General features: G+C 40.0%; 1 protein-coding gene across 2 annotated transcripts in view; it reads left to right on the forward strand.

Annotated features, from left to right (window-relative positions):
• The window catches only part of sorcs3a (sortilin related VPS10 domain containing receptor 3a), a 208,668-nt gene that overhangs the window by 112,471 nt on the left and 69,599 nt on the right, over positions 1–26,598 (forward strand). For both annotated transcript variants that reach the window (XM_061090014.1, XM_061090022.1), the window contains 2 exons: positions 2,696–2,795; positions 11,433–11,591. In XM_061090014.1, coding sequence (XP_060945997.1) covers positions 2,696–2,795; positions 11,433–11,591 — 259 coding nt within the window. The remainder of the gene's footprint in view (positions 1–2,695; positions 2,796–11,432; positions 11,592–26,598) is intronic.

The raw sequence follows: 26,598 nt of genomic DNA on the forward strand, positions 1-26,598 counted from the left end.
TGAGTCAAATCTCTTTTACCTAAACTCATGAAATATTTCCACCTGCTATCTTTCAACACAAGCCCGAAATTGTAAGTAAGCTCACAAACTTCTTGTCTCAACAGAATTGGAAACAGGTTGCTTTTTCGCAAATACACTTACTGGTGTTGGGCTTCAAACTGAAAATTGAAGCAGTATTTTCTTCCCTCCTACCCTCTTCACTTCCCCGCACATAGCGACAGGTCAGAATGAGAGGTAAACAAACGTCCCATAGGACTAGAAACATGAACACGTCAGTTAAGTGTGAGAGCGGCGAGTGAGAAGTGGACTCTCACATTGAATTCAATTTGTTGCAATGACACACTGATTACAAGAGGGGGCTCATTTCTCTGCAGACATTTCTGAAAATGTGGTTATATAACTATAACCACAGAATTATAGTTCTTCCTTATAACCTTAGTTCCATGAATTCAGGTGGAAGTTTATCTGAAAGAACTGCATGTCCATCAGAGTAAAGCCATTCAACCAAACAGGGGATTGGTCCTTTACAATGACTACACTTGCATTACCTACTACATTCAGGGATCCATTTCCAACCCTTTAATTGGTGATCAACTATTAGCCTCACTGTTTGTTGCAAACAACACAAATTGCAGTGACCCACTGACGTTAGGCACAGTTGGTTTGCAGACTAATTGCATAATGTTAAATAGGACATTGTGCAAGCATCAGGAAATGTAACTATATGTCTGGTTTCAGTGTAACTAATGAATATGTAGACATTGTGCTTTTAGAGAATGCTTCCTCGTGCCACAATATGGTGGAACGTTACATTTACAGTTCTGTACGTGAGAACCAATTTGGAGTATTTCCATTTTATACCACCTCAAAATACCCTTACTCCAATATATTTAAGAAGAAACATATATCTGACAGATACTTGTACAGATTTAACCAGTTATTTTCAGTAATTTTGGCTTGTTACATGAATAGGTATTGGGAATGTTAACTTGTCCAAATTAGGATTACTTCAGTTTGTTTGCGCCCGTAGGAAATCAAATGTTGTCTTGTCTTTTCCTTTATTGAATGCATTTTCTATAGAACACTAGAGATTTTAGTTTTTCAAGTCACTGTAGCTGACAGCAATATAATGTCTCAACATGCCTTTCCCTGCACTGTCCCTTTTCTTTTTTTGCACATAGATGCTAAATAAAAGGGGGCCACTATAGATCCCTAGAGGACACACAGGGGGCTATTCATTCCAAAATAGCTTTTTCGGACAGCTGATTAAGACATGAATGATTTTTAGAAGTCCAGTATCTAACTCACACGCACCTGTGTTTTTTATCTGTTTGCTTTGAAATATATTTAAGTGTGACTATTCTATAATGTCCATTTCCCATGGAAAAAACTGTCAAAATGTCTGATGTGTCATTCTGTTAGCTCGCCTTATAAATGCTGCTCATTTTCATCTACTTATTGACATCTTCTTATGTAGGGTAAGAGTGGGTTTGAGGGTTCCCAGATTTAATGTTGGTCCACATCCAAGAGGTGACAGCTCCCTGCTGTAGGTGCAAGGCATCACCACTTGTCAGTTGAGAAATCTAAGCATATGCATTACAGTGACTGGATAGGTACACCTGGCAGAAGTGTACCTGGCAGAAGTGTTTGCCAATGTCATGCCAAAAACAACGTATGTTATGTGTTATTAATTAAATCTCATCTCTGGAGGCTCCAGTTTCTCACTGAGACCAACAGTTTAGATTAATGCCTCTGCTCCACATCAGGATCGTACTCCACTCATCTTTAATATGCAGCAGATACACTGCTTTCTGTCTGACTCATTATTGTGCTTTTTAATCATAGCAACTGCTGCGTTACTCTGAGGCGTGCAGGAATGAATTTGATTGTGAAGAATCTCTGCAATTCCTCTGAATCACTGTTCCCAAGGAGCAAGGGCACACTGCTAGGTCTGACTAAAAAAGAGGAAAGAATGTGGAAATGGATATCATCTTCACTTTCCTCATAACACCATGAAGTATGTGGCAAATCCAAATGGGAGTCATGCCACAGTTGTGCATGGATGCTTCTGTCCCCATAGAGAGACATTTTTGAAAACCGAGGGCACAAGAATGCGGCTCTGACAGAAAAAAAAGACAGGAGAAACCAGCAGATGCCTGTAAATGCTGTAATAGTCTACTTGAAGGCGGATTTGGTAGTTACTAGTGATGATGGATTCATGTGGAGTTTCTGGGGACTGGGCTGGCTAACACGCTCATTCCCACCGCTAAATTATTAAAGCCCAAGGGTTCAGGAACATCCACATGTTTTTGCACTCGTCAGATTTTCTTTCATAGTAGTCATGGGGAGGGAATTAATTATTTACAGTGCCAGGTCCCCAGATATTTCCGAATGGTTCATTTTGCTGGCAGCTATAGATGATTGGTTAACCTTCTCTTGTTCTAATGCCACAGGTTTCCCTCCCACACAGAGTAGCTGTATACAGTATATACAGTACAATACTGGCCTCTCTCTGCTTCTTTCTTTGCCGGGTGTGGTATTGCATTGTTTTTCATCACTGTGAAATATTTTTTGATATGTATAGCTCAATCCTTGGTTACTCATGAGAATGTTACAAAACTTTGAATGTGTTCTTTGAAAGTTTTTTCTACAACATTCTATGCCTGTTTTTTTTCTCTCCATTTGCTCCATTCAGATCCACTGACTATGGCTCTACATATGAACGAATGAACGACAAAGTCGGATCCAAGATTGTCCTGAGTTACCTCTACGTCTGTCCAACTAACAAGAGAAAGGTGAGATGTTATGGGAAAATATTTGGATTTCATTCCATTTGCTTTACATTTCATGTTTCTATGTTCATTCACCATGGTGGAAAAAAAAGGAAAACAGGCTTATTTAAAAGGTGGAATTTGTCAAATGTTCGTCTGTCGTGGAGTGTGGTTTCTAAGCAGGAGGTGGTGGTGATGTTAGACTAGAGCTTCAGCCATTGATGTGTTTCCAAGACAACAGGTTATCATACACAAGCAATGCTTCCTCTTAGGGCAGACTTGACAATACATTAACGTCTACATGGACCGCAAAAGCCTTACTTAGGCAATACTCTGAATAAGACACTGCCATGTAAAAAGCCTTTTCTGATTATCTTCTCAATGAGGTTATTCTCAGAATAGGCATAATGGATTAAAATTTGGATTGTTCTAATATTATTTGGATAATGTAGACATGTATACACCTTGTTTGAATTAAAACATCCTATCGACGTCTTCCCAGCATTTTGCAACATTAATATGCGTGGCAGTTGCCTAAGGCAAAACTCTAGAAAATATGGTACCTGTTCACTGACTTTACTCCCAAGAAGACTTGACATTATGATGATAATATTTACTTTCTACATTATTACAGTGGGATAGAATCCTCTAAGTTTTCCATGATAAGTATTGTAAATCATTTGCTTAAACTGCTTCGACTTGGGAGTTCTACCTTTATCAGGTGAAGCCTGTGTGGACTATCTTGTTTACATGCTAAATGCTACCAACTGAAAACATATCAAATGCATCTTAAACTGATAGTTCACTGAAAAATCTAAATTCACTCATTATACACTCACCACTAAGTCAATGGAGGGGTGGGTGAAGTGTTTGAGTCCACAGAACACTTCTGGAGACTCAGAAGTAAACTTAGTAGCAGCCGAATACAATGCTGAAATTAACATTACCTAATGTAAGTGCACATTCAACTTTTATCCATTCATTTCATTGTTGCTGAAAATGTTCAACTCTTTATAAACACAGTTTACCATGTTCTCATAGCTAATTCCAGCAATATAATGCTCAATGTCACAAAGTCAAATTCTTCTCAGAGTTGTTTCCTTGACATGACAATGAGTTTAGTGAACTTCAGTGTCCTCCGCTGTCACCAGATGTGACTCCAGTAGAACCTTCTGGAGATTAGCAACATGACCGTGCAGCTGACAAATCTGCAGGAATAATGAGATGCAGTCACGTCAACACGGAGCAGAATCTCCAACATCTTGCCACTGCCACAAAGAACCAGGCTGCTTATGGGAGTTAAGGGAGGAACGACCCAGTGTTAAAGTGGTGTTCCCAGTAAATTGCTTGAGTGAGCTCAAATGATCCGATGAGCAGTTAAACGACAACTATATAACTTAGTATGGTTCTTCTTAATAGAAATATATCTCACAAATTATAAAATACACTCATGCTTAATTCAGTACATGCAGAGATTTTATACAGCTTTATTCGTTCTGTTACACTCAGTGCTTCGGTTTATAGTTGGTACTGTTCTAAAATGGAATCTAGCATAAGACAGAAACCACCGTATGTACCATCTCACTAAGAGGTCAATGCCGGATGACCTCCTTTGCTTGGCTACGGTTACTTTACATTTTAACAAGAGACTCATTCCAATGGTTTCATCTAAAAAAAAAGGATGGAGAGGATATTATCTTCTTGAGATTCCAGCATTGAGTTTTTCTGCTGACGATGTGCCTTTTTCACTTAGTGCCTTCTTAAATGATTCAATCAATCAATAAAAAGTATCACGTTTATATACAATAACTTTATAAATGATGGGATTTTCATATGGTTAAGTATTTGACCATATCCAAAACGAAAAAAAGCTGAAATACAAACAGAATTACAAACAGACATATTTTTTTAGAAACAAGTTAAGCACTGTAGCAAAGTATTAATATATTTAACTATTTATAACCTTGAGAATCATACAGTACTTCTAGCTGCCAAACACAGCTGTTTTGTATCAAACTTAGATCATCTAAGACACTTATTGTAAAGTTTAGTTAGTTACTTAGATAGACGCAATCGATACGATAATAATATATCATAATATTAAGAGGAAAATCACTCAAGGTACTGCAGGTCTAGTCAACAGAGCAACTCAGTTAACATTTATAAATATAAGGTTGTTGGAAATCAGCATCTTTTCAAACTGTAAGCATCGCCACGCATACGCCTGCATGTTCACAAGTGCTTCTTGGATTCAGAGCATTTTGTCCACTTTATGTGCCAGGCACAGTCTGGAAGATTAATGTAAACACCTTGAACGACCTGATAACTCCTAAAAATGTATGTGCATTCGTCCTTGTGCCAGTTGCCTCCTGGATCAGACCTTCTACCCTTGTATTTCTGAATGACCGCTGGTATAATAAGTTTGACACATCTTTGAAATAGCACATCTAAGATGGAGGAGCCTCTGTCTGGCATCACTACATCACCAGATATGAACAGTCTCTACATCTGCCTCTGTGAGCAAGAGGAATTAACATAACAAGCCTACATGGAGCAATACCAGCTAAATACTTGAAGAGCATTGCTAGAATAATAATGGTCATATGATCCGCCTCTCGAGTCTAGATGATTCAGGTGCTGTTGGAAAATGAATCCCTTCAGCAGTGAGGCATTGTGCTCCCGTGGCTGCCATGAATTGTACATCCTCACTGTGTCTATCGAGTAGGAAAGGATCCTGCTCCATGCACCCTCAGGGACAGAGCAAATGGTTCTACAAGATCAGGCTGGAGTGTATTCAACTAAACCATGGTCATCAATACTTGATCAATCATATACATACATGTTCTGACATGATCAAAAAGACAATGCACCACATACAATTGGTGTTTCTTTTCAGGAAGGCACAATCAAGGTTCTTCACCAGCACATTGTCTTCCCCATAACAAAGAAGTTCCCTATTTTCTCTGAAAGCCACAGCTTCAAACCCGCTAACTAGCTTCAAATCCACGGCCTGTTTGGAAATAGCTCACCGAGTATCAGTAATGTGATTTTTTTTTTAACTTCTTTTTATTTCCTTTTATCGAATACAGTCATACAGTATATCATTTTTAACATGAAATTAGTTGCCACGGGTACAAGTCTTAGGTTAATGGGGTTAACTGTCCATGTATGTCTCGGGTCCAAGCCATCATGATCCAGGTATATCAGAATTAAGTTATTGATTAACATTGTCCACAAACACAGTACATCTCACGTAGCATTACATCAAGACAATATTCTGAGATAGCATGGCCTGCAGATGTCCATTGCATAAAAGGTAGAACAAAGAGAAAACAAAAGCAATATATAAATATATTTTGCTCATATCAGATGGAAGTGTAGAGCAAAGTAATGTGATTTAAAGCTTATTTTGTAGTTTTTTCCATTGGTTCATGGCTCGACTAAGTCAAACACTCACACTCACACTCACAGTATTAAAAACAGTTACCTGTATCTGAGCCTCCTCAGCCTCATCAACAGTGGCTGTCAATTGTAGCATCTCAATTAAAAGATACTCATTCTACTCACTAATCATTATTTTTTTCAATGCCTGCAGGAGTGACCCTGCTAATAATATTCTGCAATGAATTTAGCTCCATTTTTGTGGTATCAGCAATAAGGAACGCACAGTGACATGGGAGAATAGACTTAAAGCGTGTTGGAGCTGCAGGTGCTGATGTCTTGATTCATTATGGGGCTTTGTCACCTCTCTGGTATTGGGTGGTTTTCTTTAGGTCTTGTGTCAAGGAAGTGAAAACATATGAACATATGGTGACTATTCAAATGTAAAGCCTTTTAACCAGGAAAGAGATTCCTCATTCTGTGGAGGGTGATGGAAAACATAGGGTGCCTTGCATCCACATTCAGAGCTTGTATTTAGCTGATGATGTAAACAGCACTGCTCCAAGTTAATCGTTTATGACAATAAATAATCTGGGTTTAGTTTTCTAAATAGATGCTTGTATAGATGCACATCGTGTTGTGTGGGCTCCTGCAGCAAAAAGTGATATAGCTAGCCAATAGCCCTCATCTCACTAAAAAACATAAAGAAGCAGCATTCGTGTGCCCACTAAAAATAAAGTGAATATGCAGAGGTTGTAAAAATGTAAGTTTATTTTAAGTATTTAGACTTATCTTCCTCCAATACACATTTAACAAGGAGCAGGAAGAAGACTGAGGTATTCACAGATTGGATCAAGGAACTTTTAAACTACGGAACATCAGCATTATTATGTGGTGAACAAGTCACGGCCATGTGACTGAAGAGCTAAGAATAATGTTCCAGCAACATGATGGGTGCTGAGGTGTTTTTCTTGACAATAAGTGTTTTGTTCAGGTGAAGCTGCCTCGTCTGACACATGTTCAATAGAACAAAAAAAAATCACTGACAGGATGTTATGGAGGGGCTCGGGGTTCAGCCTCACTTGATCGTAGCCAAGCCAAGGTTCTGACCCTGAATATGTTTGCATGGTACAGGAGTAAATAGGATTCCGCAACTAATCGACATCAGGGTGAAAGGCAGAACATATAGCTGGTGGTATAGTCCATAGCAGGAACATAGTCCCTCAGGTTGTCTTTGTTGCTGGTGTGACCCTTTTAATTTAATATTTTATTATATAAGTTTAGATGAACTTGTTTAAGACCCAAAGGAGCAAACTGATTAGACTCTACCACACAAATCATACAATATACGGGATCTTCTGGAGTGGCGATGGATTAGTGGTAAGAAAAGAGGCACATCAGACTTGAAGGTCGCTGGTTCAAGGCCACGGACTGGCAAACATACCTGGACAGGACGATGGCCCAGACATGGATCTGTTCAAGTCCAATAGGACAGATGGACTCTCCCTATCCCACTGTCTAAGTTCCCCTGAGCAAGGCACCTTACTCTCTTAACATCTGCTCCCAGGGTGCTTTCCATTGCTGCCAACTGCTCCGTGAGGTCACTGTGTGTGTTGTGCTGTGTTCACACGGACGTGTTAAAAGCAGAGGGTCAATTTCCCCATTGCAGTTAGTTCTGATTTTGGTAACACCAAAATTCATTGACGATTGTTATTACTGCAGGCATCATGTTACTGTGTAGTCATCACAGAAGAGTAGAAATCTCAATGTCACCCTAATGCTTGACCTCTGGCTCTGCCCATGGGCCAATTCTTTCTCTGCACCTTATCTCTGATCTAATTATTTCGATTTGCCATCCCATAGATGGATGAAAGTTTGCCTGCATGCTGGCTACGTTCCTCTGTCCCTCCTTGCATCTGAGTGGCCTTATTTAGCATCTGCCTGTGTTCTACCGGATAAAAAGAGTCTGGGTGCCTAATCACTCACTGTAAGATATAATCGTCTGCTGCTCTTTGAGATATTTCTTTCCAACCCCAATAAAGGAATCGTTACATATCCACTGGGGCGATTCTGGAAGCATATGTAAAAAATGTTCTCTTACAATGTGCATGAAGTAAGTCGAAGCTGTGACCTTTAACAATGTCGCATTATAGATATGAATGATAGTATGACATTTAGCACAAAGCATCTAAAAAATGACACCTCACATGAATCATCTTGGCTATATTTTTATGTCTTTTTTTTTTGGCCTGGAATGGTTTGATTTAGCGGCTGTCTGATTTGGGTTAATTTAAAGAAAATCAAGGCATGCACAGTGGAAACTCCAAAGAGGAAGCAAAGCAGAGGAAACATGATTGCTAAATGTGGGTGATTAAGTCCTGATCCATGGTTAATGAGCATATTTCAGCAACAACTCTCTGCTAAAACCTCCTGTCAAAGACAGACTAAGCCCAATTGATCCTGCGCGACGTGATTCATTTGCTGCAGGGTGTCTCTTTCCCTCCGTCTCTGATCCATACCTCCACTTACCTCATGATCCGACAACTACCGGCTTCTATCTCTGTGCTGCACAGCTTAACACCAGGCCGATAAAACACAAAGGTTATCCTTCCAACCTCTATCGATTTAGTATTGTTACCCTCCTTGCTGGCCGGCTTCCTCACAAGAGCTGAGTGGATGCTGTGAGGAAAATCGTAATCACCCCTTGCTAATGCTATCGGTCACTGTGATTTTGGAATTGAGTAATTATTGTGTTGTTTTAGTAGGCAGGAGAGAAATTCGCAGCTGCTCCTCTTCCCGCCTCTGTTTTAGCTTAACATTGGCTGTGGGTTCTTTCTAATCGCAGAGGCGACAGACAGAAACTGGCTTGTTAAGATAATGCGAAAGGTTGGAGGAATATGTGGCTGTTTTCACACTTGCGTGGCAGCAAACGAGTTGTGGATGTGTACATTCTGGGCCCAATTCGCATTATTAAAAAGGGCACAATGTGAGCTGCAGCAATCGAGGCTTGAGAAAGGATGAGCACTGCATTGAAGGTTACACTTACATTGGAAGCATAGAAAAGGGAAGATAACAATCTATGATCAGCACAAAAATGGAAAAGAGAGAATGAAACCGATACTTTAATATACGTCCTGGCAACCTTTCACTGAAACTCCTGACAGTTGGCTCAAAATACAGCAGGGTGAAATGTAATTTCTCAATCATAATAGACTCTACTCTTAATCTAATATTATAGGAAATGATTACTGTTAAAAAAATGTTAATTACATCTGACAAGCCCCAAAGATACTGGCAGAAATCAGGAGGCCTTGGCATTGCAAAGTGACAGGTAATAAATGGCAAGTTCTTTGAGCCCCGGCCAACGAGAGATTCAGGTTGGAAATGTGCTGCCTCTTTATTGGTGCTTAATGAAAAACAATTTATCTAATCACCACCAGGGAGGGTTCCCGCTAAAACCTCTGGAAAGAGCGTGAGCATTTCTGTCAGTGACAAATGTGCTTCTGTTTTTCCAATTCAGACTGAATTGACGTGAGAAAACAGCCACTTTCGACCACAAGTGAGGCCACTAGCCTCAGTACAAGCACACCATTCCTTTAGAGGTGTGAGTGTTGTCGTTAAAGCCAGATTAAAGGCTCCATTCTTCAAGATGCACATTTAAATATATATATTCAGCCGATTTCTTCATATAACCAATGGAATAAATGATAAAGTGTTATGTGAAGGAATGCACGCATATTAAAGGAGCAATAAAGGATCATCTCAGGACTATGCTGTTTCCCTCAGCTATTTTTACTCATTATTTTTGGTCTTTGGGCCATAAACTGCTCTAATCAGCATTGTCTCTATATTACCTTAATTTTACATTCAAAGTGCAGACAGACGGTTTTACTTCTTACATCAAAAACATGTCCCCATTCCTGTGGAATGGACAATGAAGCTTTTCTAAGTTTGGTTCTGCCTCTGAAGGAACTAGAAGCAGACTACATTGCAGTTTCTGAGGAAAAACATGACAGAATCACAGGAAGTGTCCCAAAGTGATATGTATTTTAACATTAAACTGACAAAGCAACAGGAATTATGACGGAAGTGAAGGATTAAGTCAGGTGACAAATGTCTTGTGGAAATGGAATTATTGTTAAACCACGTCCATGATTGTTGACCTCACTTGACCTTACTTTCATCTGACCTGAAGGCATCAGATCAGACAGGGCATTGACATAATGAATTGACACTATTTTTATGAATTTGTAATATTTGTCAACATCTATTTAGAATAATCCCATCAAATGAGTACATGGTGTTAAGTGAGAATTTATTGTAAATTAAATGAGCCTACTAACAGTTTAACCAGGTAAATGCCTAAAATGTTTTAACCTTTAAACATGAATAAATGTTTTCAGTAGCACTGACTAATTCAAAAGAATACCACATCCTTAAAATATATTGCACACCTATTCAGACGCCTTCTCTTTAGTCAAGGGGGAGTTCATTTGATCATTTTATCTCCTTCCACAAAGACTCTAAACGTCATTAGTTGAAAGAAATATGCATCGTGGAATTCCTGGTCTTATTGAATTTGGTAATAACTGTGATAGCTCTGGCAGAAATATTCCAAGCATGAAATTGGAAGCTTCTACCACTGTGGCACTGTTAAATTTGAAATGAGAATTTTTGTTGTAGGGGGAATTGCAAAGAGATGACACGCTAAAGGACGGGCTGATAGAGAAAACTACATCCTGTATATGCAGATTTATTCATGGCTGCTTTATCCTGTGTTTTTACAGTCCTTAATTGTCACTAAGCTCTATCACCTTTCTGGTATATATCAGGACACAGGACTGGTTTTTACGGTTTTTCAGCCCACCTGTGCGAGTCGGGGGCACTCTTTGGTTTACACACTTTGTCACTGTTTGTTTCTGTGAACAGGCCTCATCTCTTTTTGGAGAGATATGATAAAAATGCCTCCACCGCAGAGAGCACAGGCAGAGCTGTGGCTACAGAGTGGCAGTCATGAAATGAAGCTGGAAACATAGCAGAGTTGTTTGCCAAGCATTAGTCTGACGTGTGCCAAAAGCCACGACTGTTCTGCTGACACCGCTCCTGCCTTGAACGTCTTTCTTCTACCTCCTCGCATCTTCCTATCTTTCCACCTCATTACTCAAAACTCGCCCTTCGAATTCTTTCTTCTCTCATCACGAACAACTCATACCGACTTGCCTCACGTGTGTGCACGCTCTCCTCCTCTTCCCCTCTTGTATTTCTTCTCCCTGCTCTCAGATTATGGTGTTGACAGATCCGGAGTTTGAGAGCAGCGTACTCATCAGCTCTGATGAGGGAGCCAGCTACCAGAAGTACCGTCTCACGTTCTACGTTCTCAGCCTTCTATTCCACCCCACTGAAGAGGACTGGGCCTTGGCTTACAGTCACGACCAGAAGGTACGTGTTTTGCTTGATCTCATCTCCTTTACTGTTCTTGCTACAATTTGCAGTTTTTTTCATTCTAGATGATTAGCTGATGGTAAGGCATTCACTCATCTGGAATATGAGATTTGTTGAAACATTGAAATTCTAAAAGAGTGCTCTGATAGTGCTCTTATTATATTTGATTAGAAACCTTTTGTATCTCCTACAACCAATATACGACATTCTCCATTGTTCTACATCAAAGCCCAATGGATAATAAGGGCATGGTCATTCCATCACGGCCATTTTGCTTTTTTGATCTTTGGAAAAAGCTGCAGTTTTTAGTTTTTTATATGAAGCAGAGGTTTATACTATATTCGCAAAAAAGATCAGTCACTTCAAGTGAATCTCAGACTCCCATTTTCTTCTTCTTCCTAATGGTGTCACCTTCCCTGGGGTCTGTTGCACTGTGTGAGGCTCTGCTCACCCTTCTCACAGAGTGCTCTGAGATTTTTCCCAGCACATCTCTGCCATTAAGGTCAATGACGGCGACCTGTGAGCCAGCGATTGCCCTTGTCGTCGACAAAGCTTTGGAAGGGTTGTCACTGTGTGAACAGATGAGTTACAGTGTCTACCAACGATTACATTTATAAATCTTTTTTTTTTCCATTTAATCTAGTGCATTATAGTTGGGTTATCCCATATTTCTCTCTAGATTTATATTTACCTTCCAAATCATATTTCAACTCATTAAACATTTGATCACAGAAATGAAAAGTCACATGGATCCAAACTTTCATTTGAGCTCTGCTCCACTTGCTGCAGCCTTAAAACTCAGCATGCTGCTATTTCAGAATTTGAGACTAACTGTTAAGACGAAGACGCTGGCCAAGTTCAACAAGTCCAGACCTCTGTGAAGTGTGGGTCGGAATGAAGTTGAAAGAGGGAGCTGTCTGCCGTCAGCCAAGGTAGTGGGCAAAACGTAAAATTATTCTGATGGATTGCCGGTTGTAAAAACCACTCATCAGTCACCGCTGTTGCATTATTCCAAAACACTCTAACTCCCTAATGTTAATTAAAAACAGCCCTCAGCAGCTTACATTATCTATAAGAAATTACACCGTATACAAAATATGAGGTGTGCCTCCCTCACCCATGAAATAGACTCGCAAGATCAATGGCGGTAACAGCTATTGATCTTGCTGATTAAATACATCTCATTCATGGGGCGGGATATACATCAAGCAGCAGGGCCGAAGGTTCAAGACGGCTGAGGCAACGGAGACGTGGATTTGGCAGCTCAACATTAACAAGGCAGCCGGGGTCAGCGCGTGCACCGATCACGGGTATTATGAGGATGTGACTAATGACACTCTAATTTGTGTCATCATCGGGACAAAAGGCTCGGGCATCATTACCACCTGTGCTCGAGTCCCATTCGCACACCGCAACCACCTCCCCGGGGCAGTGGCTGCAAACACATAACAGCAAATGTTCTTCTTCTAGTCGATTAAAAGAGGTAAACCCAGATATTGGACGCCTAATTCGACCTGATTTCCCTTGCAGCCACGTCGCTTCATCTCCACCGTGGCGCCGGCAGAGAGAAAGCTTTAATATGCTCATTTTCAGCCCGCAACTGGCTAACAGTTTTCAGACTGGGTCACTCGGCATTGAATCAGCTGCTAGTTGGTGCTTATCCGTGGCTAAGTGCAGCCTCGGGGACTTAACTTGGAGGCAGGAGTGAAACCCTTTAGTGAGACATCAGAATCCATGTCAGGACAAATAGGCTGGGGTGGAGTGTTGGTTCTTGAGTTCTTCTTTTATGACTTACAAAAAATTAACATTCAGGTGGTTCAACTCCTCGAGTAAGTAAATGAAGACGTTGGATTTAGACCTCTAAGTGACCTTTCCAGGCTCTTATCTCTGGACTGTGAGGGGTTTGTGGAGACAATTAGTCATTGATGTGGTCCCAAGTTGGATTCTGAGAATAAGGCCAGTGTTGCTGCTGCCAACTGAGTGAGTTATGTAAACAGTCTGATACAGGCGAACAGCAGAGAGAAAAGTTGTCTTATTGTATTCCCTGTAAACTGCCTGAGCTCCCGGTAGACGGGGCATTAGGGCATCTTGCCTAAAACAATTTTTTATCTCAATTTTTTAGTCAAAAGCCCAGACAAGTACAGGATGTTTTTTCTCATTTCCTCACTTATTCATGAGAGACCCTTGTGCACTTTAGCTGATGTGAAAACTATAATATTTCTGATGCTTTGTTGGCAGATATTAAGTAGCGTCTGAGGGATGCTGCAGGGAAATACATTTCTCCAAAATCAAAAAAGAGGACGATAAACATTTATTCCATTTGCCGCGGAACTGAGGGGATTGGAAAACAGAAGGTTTCTATCAAGGCAATAAATATTGAGATACGTCTCCCTACGCCTCAGCAAACATGAGACAAAAGGCCATGGCTCTCTAATGGACTCTGTAGTGATTAACTCGACCAATAATTGTGTCAGAGACAAGAGCACAGGACACGACACTGTAATCAAACAAGGTTCAGCCATTAGCGGATGTGATTTTCTCACCAATAACGGAATATTCTCTTTTTGGATATACAATTTGTCACAATTCATTTCGATCTTTTCTACATTGTAGTTATTATTATTAGCATATTCTTGTGTTCATTGTGTTGTTTAATAACGTGAGGAGACGTCTGAGAGAATAAAAGAAAAAAAGTCAAAATTTGTTACTTTTTTGTCCCTAATAAGAGTGAAGTTCCAAAGACACCAATTCCCATAATGCAGCTAAGGAGTTAATGGATGATGTTTTTCTTACATCAATCCTTACACCTCATGATGGACGCTAGAGAACGATTTAAATGATAGTTATTCAAATAATTCAGAGTGCATCATCTGAGAACCAAAGAGTTTGTTGTAACCCATTTGGTAAGTCTTGTTATATGTTTGTTTCACTGGATAAGGGAAAACTGTGACCTGCTGGTGGCACAAGATCAAAAGCCATGTGACTAATGAAGTCTAGGATTCATCGGGCGGGGATCACGATATCGCTTCTAGACATCTCTACTAAATTCCATGACACTGCATCCAGTAATTTATGAGACATTAAAAGAAAATAATAATGGCAATTTCATGTTAGCACTCTGGCAATACCCAGGCAGTCATCAAAGTAATTGTATCTCATCCTCTGGGAGAATGAATGCCTGTAAAAACTTTCATGAAAATCCATACAATAATTTTAATATTTCTGCCATGTCATATTTTTGAAGTTTTTAATGATTGGTGTCAGCTATTCCACAAACAAATCAATGACTGACATATTTTTGTTTTATACTTAAGTTCTAAAAATGTGCCTGTGAAATGCCTGTTGTGACTTCTCAGCACCGCGCCTTTCAGTGGCCTGCCACTCATAGACTCACACCGAGTCTACTGCAGTCCGACCAGCCTGCAGAAATACTAGAGCAGCACTGAAATTCTAAATTCTTGCATTTCCTTTGAACTCCAAGCAACAAATAAACAAATCGGCACATTCGAGAAAGAGTGTATATTAACACTGTTGAATTTATCAAGGACAGAAGCTTTCAAGGTTCAGCTCTAACTTCATAAAGAGTCGTCCTCATGGAAATGGAGAGCGTATTCATTCTTCACTGCAACTGCATTACCCTAAGATAGCACACAGAAAACCCCAGGTCCAGGCAAACATTTCATTTGTGTGTTTATATTTCCACTGGAGGGGCAGCAATTCATTAAGGCTGAGGCTGCTGTAGCAGGGAGCTGCTGTCTCAGTGGCTGTGACAGCGATATTGCTGTGTCTGAACTGGAACACATGGGACTCCACCAAAGCTCTGATCTGGCATCCCAGTACAAACAGAAGGATTAATGTCATTATTGAGGTGATGGATGGCTCCAAATGGAGCAGTGATATTACAATAGATCATAACAAAATGAACAGGGAACACGGAGGGTTCATTCTATACAGCACAGAAAGTATGCTTAGAATTGGGAGGACATTTAAAAAAAGTATTCTGTTTGTGAACACTGTCAAACAGAGTAAAACTAAATAAAAGCATAATTTTGATAAAAGTTGCAAGCAGCACTAAAGGGCCCTTAACCTTTTTGGTGTCAGGGGTTGGTGCAGATGCTGTGTTGCTGACGCAGACAGGATTCAGAACGTTTATGAATTTGAGTCTGCACAAATGGAGCACACCGTTCTGTTCTGTGTGAGCGTGAATAAAATATAATCACCTCCCTGGTGGTGATTAGAAATAATATAAGAATAATGCTTTGTTAGTGGAACAACATGCTGAGTAACATTTCATCTAGTGTGACAACTGAATGAGTAGAAAGATACAAATATCTAACTAGATCAGAAATCAAGAAGTCCCTTTTAGTGCTGAATGATAAATTATCTTTACGTGCACAATAAACACAGTGCAAAGGCTGCCAGAAACAGAATTAATAAGAAATAATGATTTAATTTGATGATGGTACCAAAACCTGGTATTAAACAGGCCTCAAGTTTAAAGACAAGGTCTTGTATTGATTTGCTCCACACATTGCATTATCTTCACCTGCTGTCTATCATATACACAATAACAAACATACACACACATGCAATTACATTTCCTGTTACCTGTTAGGTGGCACAATGACCAGTAGCCTACTGACATTTGGCCTTAAGCATTCTTCATGCTTGGACTCTTTGGACATTCAAAAATGGGACAATGTGGGGTGGAGTCACAGAAATCTCTTTCTCCACAACGTGGATGCAAACTTACTGTTTTTTTGGATCCGCAAAGCAGACACAGAAAGGAATTTGGGTTGGGTAAAGATAAGTGGTTTAATATGGAGCTGGGGCAGGCAGGTGAGAGTCTGTCTGAAGATGAGCAAAAGATACTGTGAGCTTGAGATCAGGCAGGCGAGTTGACTGGCAATCCTGAGGTACGTGAAAAAACAGCATGAACAAAGTTCACGAAAATCAAACGAACGCCTTCTCTTCTTTAGCTCCACACATTGCATTCTCTTTTCACCTGCTGTCTGGCATACACACACACAAACACACACACACACACACACACACACACATAGACAGGGAAGGCGGAGACAAGGAGGGGATGACAGAAAACAGGGAAACACTAAAGTTACGACATAAGCCGTGACAGTGGCACCAAAACCAAACCAATTGACAAAAACTCAGGAGATTCCCCTACTTAAAAATTATCAGACAATATTTATGAAAGAGCTGAATAAGCTGAGTGTTAACATGTAAATGTGCAGCCTATAACTTCCTGTTGTCATTAGATGGTGCCATGATTATAAAAACAATATTGTGTAAAATTGGCACACAACTTTACGCGAAGTTTGTCATGCAGATGAGTGCAGGCCAAGATTCCTAATAGATGTGAGGTCTGACACAGATTGGACCAGATACAGGCCAGAAACTTACCGTCCAAGACCTCGTTCTTTCTGTCCCGGCCATTCAAGAAAAACTAAAACAACCTCTGCAATTTAACATTGTCATCACTTTGAGATGAAAGTGACAAAATTTGAGTTTAATTGGATTGATTCCATTTTCCCTAGTTCTTCAAAGTGCAAGAAATATTCCCAATAAATTCAAAATGGTGGATTACTAATAGGCTTTAGGGTGTGGCTCTACCCTAAATCTAACCTGACTAAACCTTACAGATATGCCGCCTGAATTTCAAACACCTAGGGCAATGTGAAAGGGGAAGCCTCTGAGTTTTGTGCCAGGGGGAGCATTTAAGCCATTTTACCCCACACACCATAATAGATGTACAAAGATTTGTGAGTTTGCATGCATGTGTAGCCTCTCAAAAGTGTCAAAGGAAATAAAAAGCCTTAGAAATAAAATAGTGTCCTTATGATAACTTAGTAATATAGACTTGCAAAAGGGCTTGATAGAAGAAGGATGTCACCAGGTCAAGAGTGGCTTGATGATCAGGAAATGTTTGATTGTGGTTTTGTTGCTCATGATTAAACAGTGAAATTAGCTCTGATATCAAAGGGAAATTATGGATACAGTGAAGTAGTGGTGCCGATATGGTGAGGAGAGGCAGACCGAACAGATGGAGTAACTTGTTCTGATGGAATAGCAGATATGTATCGTCACTCTGTTGTCAAAACAGCAGATGGGGGTCTGCTGCCAAGCCGAAAGAGGAGTGTGTCAACAGTACTGAGATGAAGAAACTTTTCTGTACCCGTTGGCCCTCACTTAAGATTGTGCTCTAGTCTCTAAATGTAGCATTTCATGGATGAATAGTCACGACTGAATTGGTCTGTCTGCTCTTCTTCTCAATATGATGGTATTTTTGTCTGTCCTATGTCTCAATTTAAACAAATTTAAAGGGAAGCCCTCCAGTTTCATGCAGTATTTCCTTTCATACTATTTTATACAATCCACCCAACTCTGTACTTTTTCTGCACTTTTCCCACATTGACCTACTTTAAAACTTGTATTTTGATTAAGTTCATCCTTATTTTCACATCATGTTTTAGATTTGACTAGCAATGGTGGGATGCAATGCAGTATAATTACTTCACTACTGTACTTGAGTGTATGTATTGTACTAAACTAAATATACTGTAGGTACAATAGTAAACCATTGTGTTATGAAATAGGCTTCTCGTGGCAAGTACTTTTTATACTTTAAATATTTTCAAAAGCAAGTACTTGCTTTTACTCAATTAGAACATTTAATGAGGTAGTTTTGCTTTTACTTGAGTACATTTTTGAGTAAGTAAAATTAGCAAGTAAAATGAGTACGTCCTCCATCACTGCTGGTTATTGCTTGCTACTATCTGGATTGTAAGACATCTGTGTTATTCTGACAGTATAGCCTGACAGTAACTGACATAACCATGGAACAAAAAACATCCCATCCCCTCATTAAGGCTCCAATATGCTTCTACGTTCTCCGTTTCTCGGAGAGGGCTCCACAGGGGTCCAAGAGTCTTTTTGATATTTACTTCTCCGACCTTCTCCGACCACTTTACGTCGAAAAAAATTTCACCGCCAAACCCATAGGCGGCGCAAAGGAAGACGAGCTCAGAGAAGCCTACCCCAATTATCGGAAGAAGAAGTCCACTTGTGTTTATATTTCTCTATCAGCCTGCCTCCCACACACTGAACCATGGCAACTAACAGAACTAAATAAAGTGACACCCAGCGGGTCAAGATGCTGATGTTATCGTTTCTTAGCGCAGCGGTTCCCCGTTCTTGTTTCCGAACTGTGTTGCTGATTCCACAGCTTGAATCTGCTTGAGGCTACATGTAGCTAGCAGCTACACGGAACTAGCTCCCCTCCAGCTTCCACACACAGTCAGCAGGGACTCCCGGCACTAACTACTACCCAGTGTTTGCTTCTAACCTGGCGGTATTATAGAAACAGTGTCATGATAGAAGTGGAATTAAAGTCGTGATGGCGGGTTTATGAACTGTTAGCACCGCAGTTAGCATGGTGGCTAGCCCGCTAGCTTAGCCTGCTAGCGCCGTTTTGAAAGCTTGTTATAACCGTCTGTGACCGTACACACATGCCGTCAGTGCTCTGACGAGCCACCGTCAGCCGGACAACTCCGCTGGCTTAACACACACGTCACATTGTCTCGTAGAATCGTAGTTGTGTTTGAGTTTGATGCTACATGGAAGTAAACAGGAAGTTTGAGGTCCGGAAATGACGTCGAACAGAAATGACGTCGTACGGAAATGACGTCATACGGAAATGATGTCGTTCGCGGACCAATCACAGCCAAGAGCAGTCCGTCGCTCTCCAACATGAAGACGGAGAAGGGAGAAAAATCAGACCTGTACGAAAAGCTGTCCGAGGCCCTCGGAGAGGGCGTTCCACGACGGATAGGGCGGTCTTATCTGTCCGTTTTTTCAAAAACGGAGAACCGTAAATTGGCCTTTAGGCTACCTCGCTGTATATCTGGACACATTTCCTGCTGCATCCACTAGATTACACTCACCTGCTATATGCTTGGAGAAGGTGTTATTCTTTAGTGCAATTTCCTCGTTGGATCCAAGGATCAGGTGGAAGTTGTTCTCTTCCTTCAGAGATAAAGCTTCAGAGGCAAGGTTTCTTTCTTCTTCTTTGTTCGTTTTATTGACAGTGCAAGTAACCAATGTCAAGGTGCATTACCGCCAACTACTATGTCTTCTTCTTCTTCTTCTTCCTGCCTAATGAAGTATTCTTCTTCTTCTTCTTCTTACTTCTCAGTCTACTCTACTCTTTTCTATGCCCTTGATAAACTCTGAACACACTGGCGGAAAAAGTAGGCTTTGATAATTCCACATCCATGGTAACCTTTTTCTTGTCACTAATGTGCCCCGTGCTCTCTTTTGTTTCCCTCTCGTTTGAGCCCATTAGTCCAATTTTAGTTGTTCATGAAAGACAAACATATTTGTCAGGGGCTAGGGATGGAGAAAGGAGCCTGAAGGTGAGGGGGGCTATTAGCAGGCATGTGTGCGTGAAGTAGAGAGGAAGGTGGGGACGTGGGAACAGAGGGGACTAAATGAACCATTAAATGACAGCAAATGAAGATTGATGGATCATGCTTGAATTATTATTAAATATCTAATTTCTATCTCTTATAGAGGCTCAGCTGACATTCTATGTTGGTGGTGCGTCAGATTATTAGATATCAGCTGGTGTGTTGGTTTATTTATCAGTTTTCTAACAGGCCTGCAGTGTACTCCCTCATTGTTGTCCCCAGCTGTAGCCAAGCCAAGCCCTAATATGACACAATAATCAATAGAATCAAACCAATTCCTTTTTATCACAACAACAGAGGTAAGAGGCAGCATTTTAATGTTTTTTAATATTTCTGCTCTGTGGGGGATGATTTATATTTATTTATATTATTCACTCAATCTGTCCCTGTGGTTCCTGGCGGCAGAATGGAGGTAAGGTCTTCTCCAAGCTGTTCTCTTACTGTGAGGAGTCAATGTGTACGTTTTTGGTTTACAAGCCATCATGACATTTATTTGAGTCAACAGCATCCCACAAGTGAGCCTGTCAGAGTGTGGAAACGCAGGGCTGAGAGGGCATCAAACATCATTTACTAAACCTTGAACGGAAAGGTCTTGTCAATCTCATGTGGCAGCTCTGCATGACCCAGGACCATAGAAATCTTTAAAAATAAGGGCTTTTAGTTTGAGTAAATGTTTGCTCCTGAAAGACATCGCTTTACTTACATTTGCAGCTCAGGTGTGATGCTAAAACACTGATATCGATACACACAAGCAAAAACCTTTCAAGTTAAGATCGTTTTATTTGCTTGCTGCTTGTCCTTGTAGCTGATACATTAATGCAGTGGTGTCTTAGTGGCTGGGTATAATGTAGCTTCTACATCTTCTACATCTGTACTTGTAGTTACTGTCTGAGACTTTTAAGATTAGATAAGATGAGATAAATCTTTATTGATCCACACAGGCGAATTCAATAGTTACAGCAGCAGGCAGGTCAGAGTCTGTACATAATATACACCGTTCACTGTAGAAGTGTCTTTTATAGAAATGTTAAGTAGTAAAGTGCAGTGGCACAGGATGATTGTACGAGCGAGTAGAACAACCGTAACATACTGTGATGTGAAGAGGACTCTAATGTGCAAAATATATTTTCCGTTAATAGAATAGCGCAAGTCATATAAGTAGAGTGACATGAGAAAAACCAGCGCAGTATTATATTTTTCATTCCGGATGGTGTTATAGAGTCTGAGAGCAGTGGGAATGAAGACCTGCGGAAGCGTACTTTCCTGCCCTGTGGGTGCAGCAGTGTGCTGCTGGAAGAACTGCTCAGGGCCCCACAGTGGCATGCAGGGGGAGAGAGGTGTTGTCCATGATGGAATTCAGGTTCACTAACAACCTCCTCTCACCCTCTTCCTCAGTGAAATCCAGAGGGCAGTCCGAGACTGAGCTGGCTCTCCTAACCAGTTTATTTTCTCTTTTTCTGTCTCTCTCTGTGCATCAGCACCCCAAGCAGCCAATGGCGTAAAACACTGCAGAAGCCACCAGTATCATTAAAAGTCCTGAATGGTTTCCTTTAACTTGTTCTGCAAGAAGCATATATTGCAATGTCACTATTTGCAGGTGTCATGGAAATTTCTCAATAGTCAAGCACAAGTCATTGCAATTGTTCTTTCTGGAATTTTAATTCTACATCTGCAGATAGGCATCTGCTATCTGCCATTGCTAGGTGACCATGTGAGTGAGGAAGTCATATAACATCAGTTGCTTGAGCAACACTCTGATATGTAAGGGAATCCATTTGCTCATCTTTCTATACATTAAAGTTGTTCGTTCCATAAATCAATGCCCAAATGGTAAAATTGTCACCACACAGGCCTACAAAGTGTGGCATGATGATACATACATACTATTATTTCAGAAGAGGTTACTCCATCTTCTGAGTGTGTTCTTTTTACATCATGTCCATCTTTTAACTTTTTCTGGAGATGCTGCTTCCTTAGCTGCTTATAGTTATTGTTGGTATAATTGTTAGCAGTTATTTCTTGTTCACAAAGTTTGAAAAAGTAACATATTGTAGTTGTGTGGGCCTAATTTGCAAAGAAGCTCAGATTCCGCAATTTTCCTCTTGACTGATGCAGTATCAGGAATCAAGTCTCTTTATGTAGTGAACACAGATTATGTGGAGGCATGTAACATGATGTAAAGGGACTATTATTTTGTATTAGGTAAACATATATACCATGATGTGAACACTATACAATTGAGATCAGTGTAAAGGCACCACTACACCTCTGGTTATTGTTAAGGTAAATAATATAAGCAGAACAAAGAACTCCAGAGAAGACAAAGTTTTAAAAGGATTTACTATGAAAGGTCAACAAGTACAAACCGTTATTGTTGAGACACTTGTGAACAAGCAGGAAGTGGGTTTGTGCAAAAATGTCCAAACTCCATTACGCAATTGGCAGGAGATGGGTCAGGCGGATGTTTGGTTTGGCAAACTCTGCAGAAATGGATAAAAATGGACATGGTGGCGAGCAGACAGATGAACCTGGAGCTCGGGTTAACGTGTTTTTTCACTGAGCAAACCAGCAAGCAAAGAAATGATCTAAACTGCTTAAATACTGCAGGCAGCTTAGTGGTTTTCATCAAAGACATCTCACCCGAAACCAAGCAATGCTACACAGACAATAAAGACGCAGACAGGACTGACAATCAAAGACAGGTGACGGAAAGGAACGGGAATACTCAAGAAAACAGGAAAAAGACAAATGTTCACTTACAATAACTAATAACAGCAATATTTGTTTAATCCATGGTTTGGCGTTCCACTCCAACAAACGTAAGCAAAAACACTGAACTGATCTTAAGGGACTAAGAGTCATCAGAGCAACATTATTAGTTATTTTGTCTTCCAGGTAACATAAAAGCAAATGCTTCTGTTGACTTAAGTTAATTATGTTATATGAATTATTCAACGTGTTCCAAAAGCCTAATGACTTCCGTTCATTCAGTTTTAGTAGTGGTACAGATTTTGCTGATGTTTGTGAAGCCACTGCCAAGGACCCAGCTCTTTGACTTGTTTCTACTTTTCTACTTGCTTGCACAACAACAAAATGAAAGAATGTTCCATGGTATATTTTTTCCTTTTAATGTATATTTTTCAGTGTTGCTATAGTTTGGTCAATCTAGAACAAAAGCCACTCGTGGTTGTTAACCTTGTGTACTATTTGGGACATGACCCGTTTATTACCAGGCCAAGGCATGTATTTTAGGACAACATTAGTAATTTACTAATTGGGTGTGAAATCATAGGGAGTATTCCATTATAAAATGCAGTTGCACAAATACAGAGGAGAGGATCAAAGATTTATGGTTCAAAAGTGCTGTGTTACCAGAAAAAAAATCTCTATGCAATTTCCACCTCCTCCCAAGCCCATATAGTCTCAACCCCATTTCCCCTTTCCTTTCACAATCCCCCTAATGATTGCAACAGGCCTCGGAGCCCATAAATCTGAACAGTAGGGAAACTAAGTATCTCATCATTATGCAGCCTCCACCTATCTGCTCAAAGAGCATCCACGTAAGGCCCCCAGGACAGCGGCAGAACTTGTTCAAATCCAATCTCATTTCAGTGAGCTCTTCATCAGTTTTCCTTCCACTCCTGCAGCTAATGACGTCCCCATGCCATGCTGTTGTCTTATGTGTAATGGGGATGAGCTGATTTACTCTTCCACTTGACTAATGGTGATGACCGATTTAGGTTGACAGAGTCAATTTCAGTTGAGGTAATGTTGTTGGTGGCACTTGTTCCCTGATGAAGTTACGAAGTCTTCCAGGAGGGTTTTTGTTGGACAGCTATCACCTTGGCATTAATAGGTTTCAAGTCTACATCTGTTCATGTCTGTAAATAGATCAATCCACAAAACGTTACATGACAACATTGATCTAAATAAGTCACAACTCAGTCCATCAACAGAAGGTCAATACTGGTTTGTGCTCTACAGAACACACAGAGATGATGCCTTGGTTCATTGCCTCTGCCATATGTTCCTCCATATAGCGTATAAGGTAACCGGGAGCTGTACTTCTTTTGAAAGAATAAAACACATGTTACAGTTGTTCAAATATGGATTGTGCATATTTATTTATATTTTGCAGCTACTTACATCTGAAGGAAAACTCCAAAGCTTCAGTGCAGAATAACTAAAATGGACTAAAACTATAACGAAACCTATCTACACTTTTGAAAAAAAAAAGTGTTCGTCTTCAACTTGAATGGAATTCATTTTCAACACGAAGAAGTGATAACAGCAGGGGTGGGGTATAAAAAGACTGCCGTCCATCTAGTCGGCAGATTCTACTTCCCGCAGTGTGAGTGAGCTCAAAACAATGGCTGATCCTGCTAGGTGCACAACTGTTCTATTTCTTTCTGTTGTTTTTTTAGAGGAATGTTACCCTCAATGTATATCAGACCTATGTGTTTTAGACATACCAATAATATGTAATATGTCCATGCTACAAACTAATATAAATATGTCTTTAGAAACATAATTAGTGTCTTATGAAAACATATGAGTCAATGGGTTAGGCCCTAAGGTATAATGGGTTTTCAAAGACATGGAAAAAAAACTAAATAACATTTTAAAGACATTCAAAGTAAATGGTAAATGGTTTTGTATTTCTATAGCGCTTTTCTAGTCTTGGTGACCACTCAAAGCTCTTTACAGTACAGTTTTACAGTTATTCTATGGGGGGAAGCTATTCAGGGTTCAGCATCTTGCCCAAGGACACTTCGGCATGCAGATGGGTCAAACTGGGGATCGAATTGCTGACCAAACAAATATTAAAGTTTAATTTAAAAGATAATAAAATCATGGAAAGTGTTTTACAGACATAGCATAATTATAACATTTAAAATCAAACAATAAGAACACAAGAAAAAAAGACAACAACAATTCAGTTTAACATTAAATAAAGTTCAAATAAGCTGACATTTGGGTCAGAACTCAATATAAAAAATTATGTAATAGAAGAATAAATAGAAGAAAAATAGCAAGACACAAACGTTACCCACCTGAATCATTCTTACCATGTTTTAGGTCACGTTACCTGAACCGCGCTCTTGGTCTGCATACGCCGGCAAAAGTCAGAAAATATATATTGTTAATATGTTGCCTATTGTTTTAAGTACAGAATGCGTAGTATGAAGTTAAAATGCTTGTCTTTTCCTTTACAAATGAATCGATTTGAGTCTTTACAGTAGTGGTGCATCCTTTAACACACCACCAACAGTGCTGGCCTGGACCTGTCTACTGTATGCAGTGCAGCTGTAGGAGCACAGACAGATGTGATGACAAGAAAAAAAACATGACATCGACAGTGGGGCCTGGTGAGAAAAGAAGATTTGACATTTAGCCAAAGTGAGACAAAGTGAATACTGAGTATTGTTGGGAGAGACGGCCTGTTGCTAAGAAGAAAACCAGTAACCTTAAGAAGCACCACATGGAAATCAAGGTAGTGTTAAGATGTTTGAATAATATGAATAAAATATCAATATTTAAAATAATATTAAGCCAACTACAAAACGCAGTGATTTAAGATTTAGTAGTATCTCAAAACAATGGGACATTGCTGCATTGCTTACAGATGGGGTTCAGCCTAACTTAAGTCGAAGTGAACTTAACTAGCAGTTAAGTTGGCTAACCTTGAATGTTTCTTTATTTTAGATTGTTTTCACATCCTATCGTTGCTAAGGCATGGCCAACATACTTGAATATGACTAAATCACTACAATGTTCAATATTTGCTGGTTAGGTTTGAAGGTCTCCATTTACTCTTCAAAAAAGCATGCATATATGTATATACATATGTGTGTGTGTGTGTGTGTGTGTGTGTGTGTGTGTGTGTGTGTGTGTGTGTGCATTCAAAACTGGACCGTGAATTAGACAGATGGTTCACAGGCAACAGTATATTTTCTCTCCTCTATTTTCCTCTATTTTTTTCTCTTTGAGGGGATTTACAGAAACAAGTGCAGACATATCTTGATAAACTGTCCAAGTCTATAATTGTCTGAACTTTTAGAGTGGGTCTTAGGAGTCAGCAGAGTGATCTTGGGAAACAGGGAGAAGTTCAGTTAAGGAAAATGGGCACATTACTTTAGTTGCTCAGGTTGTGACTTGAAGAGGCTCGTGGGACAACTAAAACATGCTGTGCTGCTGCCGGAAACTGCAATTCCTTTCCATCACTTATCCCGCACACATACGCTTAACAAACATACATGCTCAAGCAAGCTCTTTTTATTTAAAGAACCAAAAAAAAATAACCAAATGATAAAAATGTATTATAATACCTGCATACGTACCCAGACAAAGTAGAGATATTCTCCACAATATACTCCCCTGGGAAGTCAACAGCCCACCTAAAACAGGGAAGGAACCAGCACAACCGCCTCTCTGATCAAGCTGCACAGTCCCTTCAGTCCTTCAGTATGCAAACACTGTTTGACTTAATCCACCCTAATGATGCAAATTTATGCTGT

The sequence above is a fragment of the Limanda limanda genome, chromosome 2, assembly GCF_963576545.1.
Source record: "Limanda limanda chromosome 2, fLimLim1.1, whole genome shotgun sequence".
NCBI lineage: Eukaryota > Metazoa > Chordata > Actinopteri > Pleuronectiformes > Pleuronectidae > Limanda > Limanda limanda.